General features: G+C 54.5%; 2 protein-coding genes across 4 annotated transcripts in view; one reads left to right on the top strand and one right to left on the bottom strand.

The window, feature by feature from the left end:
- The window catches only part of USP31 (ubiquitin specific peptidase 31), a 29,991-nt gene extending 29,009 nt beyond the window's left edge, over positions 1 to 982 (bottom strand). For all 3 annotated transcript variants that reach the window (XR_003572119.1, XR_003572120.1, XM_027891945.1), the window contains exon 1: positions 392 to 982. Coding sequence is in view for 1 of the 3 variants with exons in the window: in XM_027891945.1 (XP_027747746.1) it covers positions 392 to 967 (576 nt within the window). In the remaining 2 variants the exon portion in view is untranslated. The remainder of the gene's footprint in view (positions 1 to 391) is intronic.
- Positions 983 to 1,764: 782 nt separating this feature from the next.
- Positions 1,765 to 12,405, top strand: SCNN1G (sodium channel epithelial 1 gamma subunit). Its single transcript, XM_027891962.1, has 12 exons — positions 1,765 to 2,080; positions 2,904 to 3,198; positions 3,624 to 3,817; positions 4,486 to 4,589; positions 5,075 to 5,238; positions 7,906 to 8,004; positions 9,171 to 9,288; positions 9,804 to 9,882; positions 9,968 to 10,025; positions 10,375 to 10,436; positions 10,633 to 10,708; positions 11,079 to 12,405. Exons 1-12 carry the CDS (start codon positions 1,848 to 1,850, stop codon positions 11,466 to 11,468), a joined length of 1,872 nt encoding a protein of 623 aa, XP_027747763.1. The 5' UTR covers positions 1,765 to 1,847; the 3' UTR covers positions 11,469 to 12,405.
- Positions 12,406 to 13,750: the final 1,345 nt, after the last annotated feature.

Raw genomic sequence — 13,750 nt, 5'->3', positions numbered from 1 at the left:
AAGGCCGCGTCGGTGACACTCTTGCTGTGTTTTCATGCATCTGAGCATCTCCTCTCCAACTTACTCTGCAAGAAAAACCTGGTGCCACTTGTCCTGGATGCCCACAGCAGCGCCCCGGGGACAGGATGAGAGCAGCTCTCCAGAGCTACTGGCACAGAGCTGGCGAGGCCAGAGGGTTCTTCCCACCATGTGGGTGCTCGGCAGCAAGGCACCCACCGCAGCTGCGGTGCCCATGCGACAGGGGACACCCTGTGTCACATTCTGAACTGATGCGACCCATGCCTGTGACACATTCTCCGGTGTCACCACGAGCCGTGCCCCCCTCCACCCCCCGGGTCCCGGCGCTCCAGGGCTGTCCCGGCGGCCTCGGCGGGACGAGGCCCCCGCTCACCTTGAAGTCGCGGCTGTGCTGCGGGGTGTACTCCAGAGTCCAGAGCGCCCGCACCAGCTGCGCCAGCTGCTCCGTGACCTCGCCGGGCGCGGGCGGCGGCCCGTCGGCGGGGGGCGGCCCGCCGCGGAACTGCTCCAGCGCCAGGAACTCGGCGAAGAGCTCGGTGTTGCTGAGGCACTGCAGGATGGCGTTCATGAAGCAGGTGTTGCCGTGGTTGCGCAGCCCCGCCACGCCGGGCACGGCCTCGGAGCCGCCGGCGGGGCGCGGCGGGGGCTCGGGGCTGCGCGGCGGGCCCGGCGGGAAGCAGCTGCCCAGGCCGCCCGCCGCCTGCGGCGGGGGCAGGCGCGGGGCGAGGGCGCCGCGGGGCTCGGGCTCGCTGCTGTAGTGCGAGAGCGTGGAGAGGGTCTTCAGCACGCGGCTCATGAACCCGCCGAGCGACCGCCCGGAGGGCGCCGGGGCGGCGGCCGGGGCCGAGCCCGCGCCGCCGCCCGCCGCCCGCCCGCGGAAGAGCCGCTTGCTGAAGGAGCGCTTCTCCTTGGCGCTGCCGGCCGGCCCGGGGCTGCTCACCCGCGACATGGCGGCGCGGCGCAGCGCGCATCCCCGCTCGGCCCTCTCGGCCCTCGGCCCGCCCGGCGCTCGGCCCGGAGCTCAGCCCGGCGGCGGCCGCCGCATCCCGCCGGGCCGGGTCGGGCCGCGGCTCCGCCGCCTCACGGCGCCGCCATGCAGCGGGCGGGGCGGGGCGCGGCGCCACGTGACCGCACCGCCACCTTAGCGACGGGCAGACGCCGCCGCAGCGCCGCCATCTTTGCTGCGGGCGCGGCGGGCGCGGGGCGGGCACGAGGCGGGCACTGGGCGGGCGGGGCCGGCACGGACCACACCCCCACAGCCCCGGCCAGGCCCCGCCCCCCCGGGCCCCACGCGCGGTGCGGGAGCTCCGCCGCCTCCCGCGGGGCCCGCCCGGCCGTGCCCGCCCCGCCCGGCCCCACAGACGCGCCCGGCCCCGCCGCTCCGCACGGCCCCCGCAGCCTCCGCGGCCACCGTGGGGCGGCGCTGCGCGGCCGCCGAGAGGGGCGGGCGGGCGGCGGCGGGGCGGGCCGGGGCGGGGCCGCGGCGGGAGTAGGTGCCGGGGCGGCCGCCCGTCGCCTCATCGGCAGCGGCGCCGGGGCCGGGAGCGCAGCATGGCCCCACCGGGCCCGGACAGCGGACGAGGTGAGGCGCGGAGGGCGCGGTGTCTCCGCGAAACGGCGAGAGCGGGGAGGGATGCCGGTGGCGGGACGGGACCCCGCGATCGCGGGGCGGCGGGGCACGGGTTAGGGAGGGCTCCGGTCCCACCGCCGCCCCCTCAATGCCCGGTCCTCCCGCAGCGGCCGCCACGGCCCCTGGCAAGAAGATCACGGCGCGGCTGAAGCGGACGCTGCCGGTGCGGGGCCCGCAGGCGCCGACGCTGAGCGAGCTGATGCGCTGGTACTGCCTCAACACCAACACCCACGGCTGCCGCCGCATCGTGGTGTCCCGCGGCCGCCTGCGCCGCCTGCTCTGGATCCTGCTGACCCTCAGCGCTGTGGGGCTCATCCTCTGGCAGTGCGCGGAGCTCCTCATGAACTACTACAGCGCCTCGGTCTCCGTCACCGTCCAGTTCCAGAAGCTGCCCTTCCCTGCTGTCACCATCTGCAACATCAACCCCTACAAGTAAGACCCGGGGGGCTGGCAGGAGGACAAGGGGGATCACCGGCCAGGGTTCCCAGTGAGTCCATCATCCCCCACCAGCCCAACACCAAACCCTTTCCCGGGCTTGTCCCAGTGCTGCTTGTCAGCATTTTCCCTCCGCAGCACCTTGAGTGTAGCATCCCCACTCTATGTTGATGCACTTCAGACACGTGTGGGTTACACTCACGCCCCTCATCTGGCTTCTGAGCTCAGCTCGGTGCATTTCAGTTTCTGCTCCAGACAATCCCTGTCAACTCCTTGGTTCTCTTCAAATTACCTTCTTTCCAGAACCAAATGATTGATGATTACAAACAGTGTCATCTCCTGAAGACTAGAAAGGGCACATCTGTCACTCATCTGTTGCCTCTTTCTTTCCTTATGGGATATTTTGACATTATCCATCAGCAATGCTTTTTCTCCTGTCAAATCACACTTTATGCTGCTGTCTGTTCTGCTGCCAGCACCCCACACCAGTCCCTGCAGGCCATCCAGCTCCCTGGTGTCTCTACACAGAAGTCTTATTTCCACATGTTCTGCCTTCTTGGGCTTCCTAACACGAGGAGCTTGTGAGTCTTGCGAGGGCTTTCTCTGTATTTCAGTCTATTCTGCTTCCTGTGGTCCTTGCTCTGAGCTCTCTGCACGGACATAGCTGTGTCTGCCCTCCCCAGTATAAGAGAGGGAGTGGTGTGAGACCCCCACGAGGAATTCTGTCCTGAGCCACGGGATCCACAGCAGCAGGCAGAGCGCCGTGGCTGGGCGGTGAGGTGGGACAGGGTGTCACTGTGTCACATTGTCTGCCATGCAGGTACAGTGCCATGAAAGAATATTTGTCTGAATTGGACAAAGAGACAAAAAAAGCTTTGGAGACTTTCTACGGGTTTTCCGAGGGCAAGTCCAAGGTACGCCGGTCAGTGGATGATTGGAACAGCACAGGGAGCGACTTCTTCCGGCAGATCCCTCTGCTGAAGGTCGAGGACTTCTCTAGGACAGCAACTGACCTGCACAGTGGGCAGAAGAGGAAAATAGAGGGAAGTGTCTTTCACAAGGACTCGTCCATCGTGAACTCCGGCGATTCCAATGACATCATCGGCTTTCAGCTGGTGAGTGTCACTGTGCCCTGGCCAGCAAGTTCCCTGTGGGGCAGCCAAGGGCTGTTTGGGGTCAGTGTCCCTCTGTCTGATTTAACTGCCTGCTCGGGTGGCTTTACTGTGAACGGTGTGAAGAGCCTGTCAGCTCTTCTGCCCAAGCCTCCCTGGCAGCTGCAGATTAACCTTCAACTCCCTGGGAGGGAAATACCTTCCTAAAATCTTTCCAGATAAAGTCAGTGCCTTCTGTGATCTTTCCTTTGGGCCTAAAACATTTGGTTACATCACTTAGCCCTGAATAAAAGGTCTTTGATGCCCGTTTGTGCCACTGTAACTTCATACGTGATTATTTTTGTGGAAGAGAAACACTATCACACATACCTTGTAGAATCCATAATTTCTTTCCATGTGAAACATTTTCCCCCTTTTGTGCTTGTCAGTGTGACGCAAACAACAGCAGTGAGTGTGCCCTGTACACGTTCAGTTCGGGTGTTAATGCTATCCAGGAGTGGTACAAGCTGCATTACATGAACATCATGGCACAAATTCCCCTGGAGACTAAAGAAAAATTGAGTTATTCTGCTGATGACCTTCTACTGACATGTTTCTTTGATGGCCTATCTTGTGACAAAAGGTCAGTGCACAGAAAATTCCTGCCAGCTAACAGCTTATTTCCAAGTCCATGAGATGTAGGAATGGAATATTTGGTATTTGCTGAATTCCAGCAGGAGCCACTGCCATTGTTTAAATCAAAGCAAATATTTTCATCTTCCTGAAATTAATTATGCTCTTTGATTTAATTTGTCTTAGTGTTCTGCTGTCCACATTTCAGATAAACCTATATTTATCCTCGGCAGAATCAAATCTACCTGCTTGTGGTTGTGGCAGTGCAATTCCTATGTGTCCTGCTAGAAGGAAAGGCATCCCGGGGGAGCAGTTGTAGATGGGAATGATAGTGTGGCTGTAGATACTTGGCTGTCAGATGGGAGAGGGCTCTGTGTATCCCCCACTTCCTGATAGTTCTGTGAATCTGCTTCCCCCACCTTTTCAGCCTCCATTCCCACATGAAAATCTCCTCAAATTTCCTTTTCCTGATCTATTAAAGCAGATCATAGTGCCATGTAGTTTTAAGATATTCAGAAAGAGACACACACCTTTCAGCACAATAAACTGCTTAGAAGGAAAGACCAAACCCCTCATGCAGTCCTGGTCTGTCCCTGCCAAAACCAAAGCCAGATGTGCTGCTTTTCTCCCAGAGACAGAACTGCAGGGATCAGTGTCACAATATTCGATTTCTTCCAGGCACTTCACTCGTTTCCATCACCCTCTCCATGGCAACTGCTACACTTTCAACAGCGGTGAGAACGGGACCATCCTGAGCACCTCCACAGGTGGCAGCGAGTACGGTGAGTGGGGGCAGTTTGTGCACGTTTGTTGTTCCAGTTTGTACAAGTGTGTTGTTCTGGGGCGGTTTGCAGAGGAACTGTTTGATAACAAGTGTTTCAGCGAACTGGATCCTGCTGGAGCACGAGAGGTGTGTTGGCTGTAGATGTACAGGCTGATTGGGGAAATGCCTGTTTGAACTAGTGCAAACTCTTGCCTGAGAATACAGATAATATCATTGCATCACTAATGTTTTCCAGCTGAAATCACTGCTGCCGAGTTATATAACTTTTTTTAAGTGAGTTTCAGCCACGTTCTCAGCAGGTTTTATTTGTTTGCTGTACTCGGGGCCACCAAGGGATGTTACTGGCTGCAGTTGTCTGAGACTGACCCGGCAGAGGCTGGGCTTGGCTATTACAGTTCTACTTAAGGCCGGATAACATTAAATAAACCGTGCTGCTCTGGCTCCTGATATAACTGTTCTGTGTCTGTTGTCTCTGTGGTTCAGGATTGCAGGTGGTTCTGTACATTGACGAAGCAGACTACAACCCCTTCCTGGTGACATCCACAGGAGCCAAGATCATTGTCCATGATCAGAACGAGTATCCCTTCATTGAAGACATCGGCACAGAAATTGAGACTGCAGCAGCCACCTCCATAGGGATGCACTTTGTGAGTGGAAGCAATCTCCTTTCCAGGTGTACCTTTGCCTCGGGAGAGCTGTAAATGGGAATTGATGGGGTGTTTGCAGGGAGCCAGCAGCTGGAAGGCTTCTAAATACCTCCCACTCAGCAGCTCAAGTGCCCTGAGGAAAATCCTGTGATAGCACTTTTCTGAACAAAAGAAGCCATGGGAAAATCAGGTCTTGATAAATGCAACAGCTCTTGGGATCTTGTTTGTTCTCCCTTTTCTCCCAGCCCTTGGCTTTCCAGGGGATTTTTGGTTTTGATTTCACAGCAAAATCCACAACCACAGAAATGTGCTGTCAAGTGCCTCGGTTAGCTTTAGCAGTGAGCAGTGAGTTTCATGCCACGCGGGTCCCAGGGCGGAGGACGGGGTGCTGTGAGTCCCCCGCTGGGTTGGGGCCGTTTAACTGTTTTGTGGGTGCAGTCCTCATTTTGCTGGGTTTCTGCCTATCCCGGCTGTAAAAACACCCTCGTGGACAGCAGCTCTGCCTTTGGCAGTATAGCTAAACATCTTACCTGCTGATGGCAAGGAGGGCTGCAGCTCCCAGTTTCCCCATTTGGCATAATTCAGAAAAGGCATTTGACCCAAAGGGCTTCGTTCCTCAGCAGAGCAGTGAAAGCTGTGCCAGATCCCTTTTATCTGGATGGGCTGTTAAGTGAGCACTTCAGCTCTGCCTTTCTTCCTGATGGTCGGGTCGGAGCATCAGCCATCCTGCTTATCTGGGTGTGCCACAAGGAGATAGGCCCTGCATTAGAAAAGACATAAGAGGACTGATGCTTTAAAATGTGCAAATATTTAACTGTCTTCCAGCTGTCTGGAAAACTGTGGCAGCAACTGCTTGGTCAAATGTGACTGGAAGGTTTGCAGACTAGGTCGGTGAGAGGAGGAAAAGTCTCACAAGACTGTCTCCCCTAACCATCACACCCTACAGTCACTGCAGGCAAAGTCTCGCTATTTAATGTAATATTTTCCTGGCACAGGTTTGGACTGTACATTGCTATAGTACAAAAAACAAGATCGAGCACATCTCAGTGTCTGTATTTAAGAGATCTGGCATGAGGAAGGGATCCCGTTGCATCCTGATGTGGCAGCCAAAATAGAAGCTGGTTACGATTTCTGGTCTCAGAACAAAAGCTGGTGATCGTGGTCCTTCCGGGAAAGGACAGCTCCAGAGAGCCTGCCGAGGGGGCCTCACTATTGTCAGGACAGGTCTGCAGCACTGAGTTGCTGGATCAGTTTGGGCTCCAAACACAGCATCAGTGTCTGAGTATCACTCCTGGGTTTCTGCTGGCTACTAGGACTGCCCCCCCCACCTCCAAAAATATTCCAAGATATTTGGAATGCAAACAAGGCATTGCTTGGTTGGAGTTACAGTGCTCTAGTTAAATATTTAATTTGGAAATTATTTCAGTACCTGAAGGTACAAGTAAGCTTTTGTAGGAGTGTGAACCATGACAAAATAATATACAAGGGATCGATCATCTGGAAGCTCCAGGAGCACACTGAGACAGTGTCCAGGCACTACATGGTTTGTGGAAGTTAAAAGCATATTGAAAGCTGGTTTTGTTCAGTTTTAGAAATGATGCATTTCTAACACTGAAATCACATCTTTCCCTCCAAAGAGAGGTTTGAGCATCTCTAAAAGTGCTGAGTTGCACCGTAGAGGCCCAGAACCTTCTCTTGTCAGCTGTGACCTCAGGAACGTGAGGAGCTGCAATTAGTGCCTTAAAGGTAACCACCACTTCTCAGGTTCCTGGTAAATTGATCCTTTGCATAGAATTTTTAATTCTAATTTTAAACTCTGTGGAGAAAGACAAGTGAATGGATTCTTAAGTGGATGTTTCTTGTGGTTTCAAGCCACTCTGTTGTAAAGTGGATAATTACTGCAGAAAGATAACAAGGGCTGAGGAAGGTGAGGCAGTCTGCAGGAAACAGGGGATGGAACTGGAATTAGGTTTCAGGAATCTGAGGGCTCCCAGCCCTGGTTTCACAGACCTTGCAGGCACAGACTTGGCATTTCAGAGCTCTTTGCTCTGGGCAGAGTTTGCAGAACAGGAAAAGGCCTTAGCGTTCAAGAGGAAGGGTCAAAGCAGCACCTGGAAAAAGGCCTGGAGGAGACACAAACATTTCACTTGGAGTGGTTTCAGAGAGGTGCTGTCGAGCACTAGTGGAGCCTCAAGTACTGTTTACCCATGGCACAGGAGCAGCCGCTGCAACAACAGCTTGTAAAGGTGGGGGTCCTCACAGAAAACCACCCAAAACCCCCAGCTAACAACTCCCCTCCCTCAGAACACTAGCATCCAGGGTGAAGGATGCACAGCCTCTAGGACTAGGAGAGAAAACGTGTGAATTACTCTGCTTTGAAAAATCCTTCCTGCTGTAATTATACCATCTCAGATTCCTTCCTCGGAAGGCTTTAAGGAAGACAGCAGAAAATCCAGCCAGAGCAGTGTTTTTGGAAACAAATATTAGAAACAAAAGGAACTTGTTTTCACAAGGGATTGACTAATCGTTTTAGGTAGCAAAAGGTAAACATGCTGTTCAAAGCTGCCCCATCACTTACAGTTTCAGGATTGGGATGAAGTGCCACTGAATCCTTTGGTTTCTCTGCAAACTCAAAAAAACCAAGATTCATTCTTTTCTGGTTCTCAGACTCGGTCTCGCAAGCTGAGCAAACCCTACAGTGACTGTACAGAGACAGGAGCTGACATACCCGTGGAAAATCTCTATAACAAGAGCTACTCCCTCCAGGTAAATCCATTACACTTGGTTTTATCAGTTGCTTGAAAACTACCTGCATGAAAAGCTTTATAATATTCTGTGGTTCAGGACCCGAGATTGGGAGCAGTCCAGGTGCAGGGTGGCTGCTTTAACCACTGATGTAAAATGCCACAGCACTTCTTAAAATACAACTTTTATTCCTAAGTGGTTGCTATTTGAAGTTCCCTCAGGCACCCTGTTAGATAAAGAGAGAACATGAGCTCATTAGGCAATTTTCAAGCAATGTGAGACTGGAAAATATTGGCCAAGTAAAGGTTGCAGCTTAGTAACCCTTGAAGCCAGAAATTGTGACCTTTAGGACTCCAAGAATAACAGATACCATCTAATCAGTATCCAGATAGCAGGATGTTTGTTTACAGAGCAAGTTTCCACTAATTTTGCATGGTTTCTGTAATTGGGTCCGCTTGGAGAATGTCAGTTGTTCTGGCACTCTCCACTTGAAGAATTGTACTTACATTAGCTGCTGCCTGCTGCAAAGCCCAGGCCTAGCCTGGCTTTGTATTTCATGGGCAATATGAAATCTGCTGTGATGTATTAAGATCATACAGACATTATCTCAGGTTTTTAAGAACTCAGGGCTCATGAGGGCTGGGACCAAAAGGCTTGACTGAGATTTCAAAGAGAAGTTCAGTTCCTGCACGTCCCAGTGTTCTAGCACAAACCACAGCTCTGCTGCCATATTAATCCTCACAGCTTCAGGTCTCTCAGTAGGCACCATCAGAGTTTGGTGGAAGCTGTGAACATTTTCTCCTGTGAGTCACTTCCCGCACACACCTAGTTGGTGATTCATGGGCAATGTGCCGTGGCAGGCCAAAAACCTTCTCCTTGACTCTGGAAAGAGCAACTGCAACAGTGAAGCTTTTGGTGGTTGTAGGGGAAGCGGGGGCATTCACAGAACCCCATATATACATATATAATCCTCAGAGAGAATAGTATTCTTAATCTCTTGCACTGGAGTCTCAACCCTCCGTGGCACTTTCTGCCCGTGTTTGTATTCACTCACAGCAGAGCCTGAAGGTCGTGGGAAATGGGATTCCCATTCTGCTGTTGCTCTCATAAGCAGAATGTTTTTAGGTGCAGAGGAGCCTGGACCTTGGTGCTGCCTCTTAACCCCCAGCTCTGTTTTTTCTCCCCAGATCTGCCTGCACTCCTGCTTCCAGAAGGCCATGGTGGACTCGTGCGGCTGTGCCCAGTACGCACAGCCCTTGCCCGTGGGGGCCGAGTACTGCAACTACAAGAAGAACCCAAACTGGAGTGCGTATTGAAACACCTCCACACTGCAGCTGCCTCAGTGCCCACTGCCAGCCCTGTCTTCTGCAGCACCAACCCTGTCACACAGCCCTCTGCATGCCCAGCACCCCAAGTGTCCCCATCAGAGAGCCCCCTGCACCCCTCTATACCCCCCAGCTCACAGCCCCAGTCCCAGTGTGCTGGGACGAGGCAAATCTGCCTTAACCCTCTTAAGCTCCCACACCCAGAGCCAGAAGCGCCTCCCTTGTTCGCCCTGACTGGTTTGTGACACTTGGCCTGATGGCTTGTCACCTGTGCCTACCACACAACAGTCGAGTGAAGGGCTTGACCGGGTGAGGCAGTTCATAGCACGAGCCACTTTTCAGAGTATATTTCTAGGGTAAATTATTTTATCCCCACCAGGTAGGCGATGGCCACAAAGGCCACCTACACCCCAGATGCTGCACTCCAACCCAGGTAGCAGGAGACCTTTGCTTTTCTTTCTGGCTTCTCACACCTGTCCCACTCCTTCCCTGCAGTGTACTGCTACTACAGACTGCACGAGAAGTTCGTGAAGGAGCAGCTGGGCTGCCAGCAGATCTGCAAAGACGCCTGCAGGTGAGTCTTGGCCACGACCAGAGGTAAAGCACTGAGTGTGCGTGGGAGTTGAAGCTCACAACTGACATCCTGCCTCTCTCTGCAGCTTCAAGGAGTGGGCACTCACCACCAGCATCGCCCAGTGGCCATCCACCGTGTCAGAGGTCAGTCCCCAGTTGTGCTCCCCTGGGACAGCAGCCTGGCACAAGGCACTGAGCAACCCCAGAGGTTCAGCACAGAAGCAGAAGGCCCTAGGGTAGTCCTTAGCACTCAAGGATGCTGCTTCCAGAGGCCAGTCTGTATTGTCCAGGTCAGGGCTTCCCCTGCAAGAGTTCACCATTAAACTGAAATTTGGCTTGTAGTCTGGGAGATCCCCTCTGGGACAGCTGACCTGTCACACCCTCAGTTTCGGCACCCACACTGGCTGGAGGAGGCATAAAGCATGACTCCCTTCTCAGGGGATCTCTGCACAAGCACACAAAGCTACAGCAACGTTTTCTGTCTGTTCTCCAGGACTGGATGCTTCGAGTTCTCTCCTGGGACAAAGGGCAAAAACTCAACAAGAAACTGAACAAGTAAGTCCCCCTGTGAGTTCTTGCCTTGCACCTCCAGCTCCGATACAATCTTGGCAGCCCTAAGGATGGCAATTGGGGAAAAAGCTCCCTTGGAGCAGCCCAGCCCTACTGGTCCAACTGGTTATTTGCATAGTTTTTCAGTATGTTTCATGTTATTGTTTTACTAAACCCTCTGCCTGCCTCCTGCTTCCCTCAGGACGGACCTTGCCAACCTCATGGTGTTCTACAAGGACCTGAACGAGAGATTCATTTCGGAGAATCCTGCCAACACGGTAAGAGAGCACAGCTGGTCCCTGCTCAGCCTTGGGGAGACACAGCACTTCCTCCCACGCAGGGGAGCGATCCCACCCAGGCAGGGGCAGGAAGCTATCTTGGAGATGTGCCTTGGGGCTGGTCCTGCCCCATCTGGGGCCGTGTCTCTGCCTGTCTGGCCATGTCTGGCTGCGCTGGGGCAGCCCATGGGCTGCCTGCAGTGAGCCCAGTTCTGAGCTCCTCCTGAAGCAGAGTCAGAGAGAATGACACAGGCAGTAGAGTTTGGGAACGCTCAGCACGCCCCGGCTCGGTGCAGCCTCCCTGCATGCTGTAAGTGCCACGAACACGTGCCCACCGCAGCCCGTGACCTTGTGCTCTCTGCTCTTCCAGCTTGTCATTCTCCTGTCCAACTTCGGGGGCCAGCTGGGCCTCTGGATGAGCTGCTCGGTGGTCTGCGTCATCGAGATCGTCGAGGTGTTCTTCATCGACTCGCTCTCCATCGTCATGCGGCGCCAGTGGCAGAAGGCGAAGAAGTGGTGGAACAACCGCAAGCGGGCCGGGCCGGGGAAGCCCCCGCAGGGCAGTGACGTGGAGAGGCAGGGCCACGACAACCCCGTGTGCATCGACGAGGACCTGCCCACCTTCAACACCGCCCTGCGCCTGCCACTGCCCCAGGACAGCCCCCTGCCCAGGACTCCCCCCCCCAACTACAGCACTTTGCGGCTCGAGACGGCCTTCACAGAGCAGCTGCCCGACACACTGGAGCTCAGCCGGCACTGACGCTGGTCACCCACCCACCCAGGGGCCCAAGAGGTGGGTGCTGGACCGAAGGGGAAAGGCGTGGATCCAAACAAGCACTGAAGGGCTGTTGGGTCAGACCCGTAATTCAGGGATTGAACTGGCAGTCAAAGCTGTGCTGAGCAAAGCTCAGACACAAAAACCAAGGGCTCAGAGACATTAGGAGCTTCAAGCAACATCAGTTCTCAAGTTAATGATGGCAGAAATGGCTGGAGCAGGATGTGGTGCTGAGCTGGGATGTCTCACCAGGCAGAGGTACACATTAGCCACCAACTGCACACACCCCATTGCACATGAGCAGGAATTGCTCCATAGCAGATTGATACCATACTGAGGATTAACACTAATTACTCTCTGCTGTGTGGCTGGACTTGTAGCAAAAACCCCAGGCTGTCAGGAATGCAGCATGGCATTTGTAGGAAGAGGCATGACAGAGGCTTTTAGGAAGAGCACAAAACAGATACAAAGAGAGCTCTCACTTGAATTTTCATTAGAAACCTGTTTCCAATGATAGCCTGAGGAGCTCTTTATTCTGAGGTGAAGAGCCAGGATAGCCAGAGATGGGGTTGTAGAACAAGTTATTTCACAGCTGGGGTAGGAGAGCCTGAGTCATCCCCAAAGAATCATCTGAAAGGGCACAAAATCCAATTCAGAGCACAGTAATGAAGTGCATCCTCTGCAAGCTTGTTCCATTCCACATCACTCAGCCAGCCCTTAAACATAACTTCCAAGGAGCTTATTAAGCGACGTCCCAGAAGCCTCACAGGGAGCTGGCTGCTCTTTTCCTGCTCAACCCCAGGCAAGGACTTCCTCCTGCAGCCACCCAGTTCCCCACCTGCTTGCCCTGGAGCTGGCAGTGCCTGAGGGATGACGGAGCCAGGCAGGGCTGCAGTGGCAGCCGGCAGATGCCTCGCCCCACCTGTGCAGATCCACAGAGCAGCATCAGCACCCACATTTCATCTCCTGTGCTCCAAGCCCTGCTCTCCCCCACGGCACAGACAGGCCAGGGCTCGCACAGGGACATCGGGCCCCTGGCCACGATGGCAGTGCCTTCCCCTGGCTCCCAGTCCTGCCCCAGCTCCTTCTGCCACAGCCAGCCCTCCACTGCCTACAACATGCTGTGTGGATGCTGAGGATGAGCACAGCCCCCTGCACAGTGGCTGCTGGGGGTCTGCAGAGCCAGAGTGATTCAGAGTGTGTGAGGGGGCATGAGTGAAAGAGTCTCCTTTCCTTTCTCTATGACCTTATTTTATATAGGACAGCGAGAATCCAGGAAGGTTCTTTAATGTGCAATAAAACCTATTTTAACTGAATTATTTAAATAGATGATAAACTGAAGAAATAAAGATATATTTTTTTGTAACAGCTGTGCCTTAGTTTTAAATCAGCACTCTATGAATTACCTCCATGCAGGCATCCCAAGAGCCAGTAGGACTTGCCTGTGTCTGCCCCGGGGCTGGGAGTGCTCAGCAGTGCTGAGCTCCCTGGCCAAGCACCCCCAGCCCTTTGACAGAAATGGGATGGGGGGATGCTGCAGGACCTGGCTTGGGAGCAGGCAGGAGGGACCAGGGGGTACAAGCAGAAGAACAGCAAAAACACCTTTCAGAAAATAGCATTAACCAGCAAGGGACCAAAGAGCCAGGAACCTCAGGTGTCCCCAGACAGCTCTACTCCTCAAGGAGTCCTTTGGAGAACACAGGAGAAGAGGCAACCAGCTGTGCTGCGCCTCAGGCCCTGCTCCAGGACTCGGTGACGTGCTTAGGAGGAACTGTGGTGTGTCCCCATCACCTCTAACAGCATCAAGCACCAACACTCATCACACCAGCCTTGCCCCTTGGGCAACAGTGGCAGAACAGACCTAGAGGAGAGTGAAGCAGCCCAAGGAGCCCCACACTCCAGTGCCACCCTCCCTTGGAGTATCCCCCCTACAGCAGGGGTGGGAATAACAGCAAAGTCCAGAGCTGAGCACACCTGACCACATGCTCCTTCCTTACCAGCTTGGTGGTGCTGACACAGGAGCTGTTCTGGCTCATTTACCCTGACAGAGAAGCTGCCTCTCGATGCAGATGGGTCAGCTGTGACCCCAGCTCTCACAGAGGACAGCCTGCAAGGAACACACGGGCAGCGGGGTGTGGGTGTCACCTCCCTGGGAAAGCCAGCAAACATCACAAAGCAGGACATACCACAGTGCCTCTGTTCTGCACCCCTACCTGTACATGCAGCAGGACACAAGAAACCTCAGCTCTCGGCAGGGTTTGTTCACT

This window comes from Empidonax traillii, unplaced genomic scaffold, assembly GCF_003031625.1.
Source record: "Empidonax traillii isolate 1590-97213 ecotype Southwest subspecies unplaced genomic scaffold, ASM303162v1 scaffold335:size599443, whole genome shotgun sequence".
Lineage (NCBI taxonomy): Eukaryota > Metazoa > Chordata > Aves > Passeriformes > Tyrannidae > Empidonax > Empidonax traillii.
This window is presented reverse-complemented; position numbering and strand designations above follow the sequence as displayed.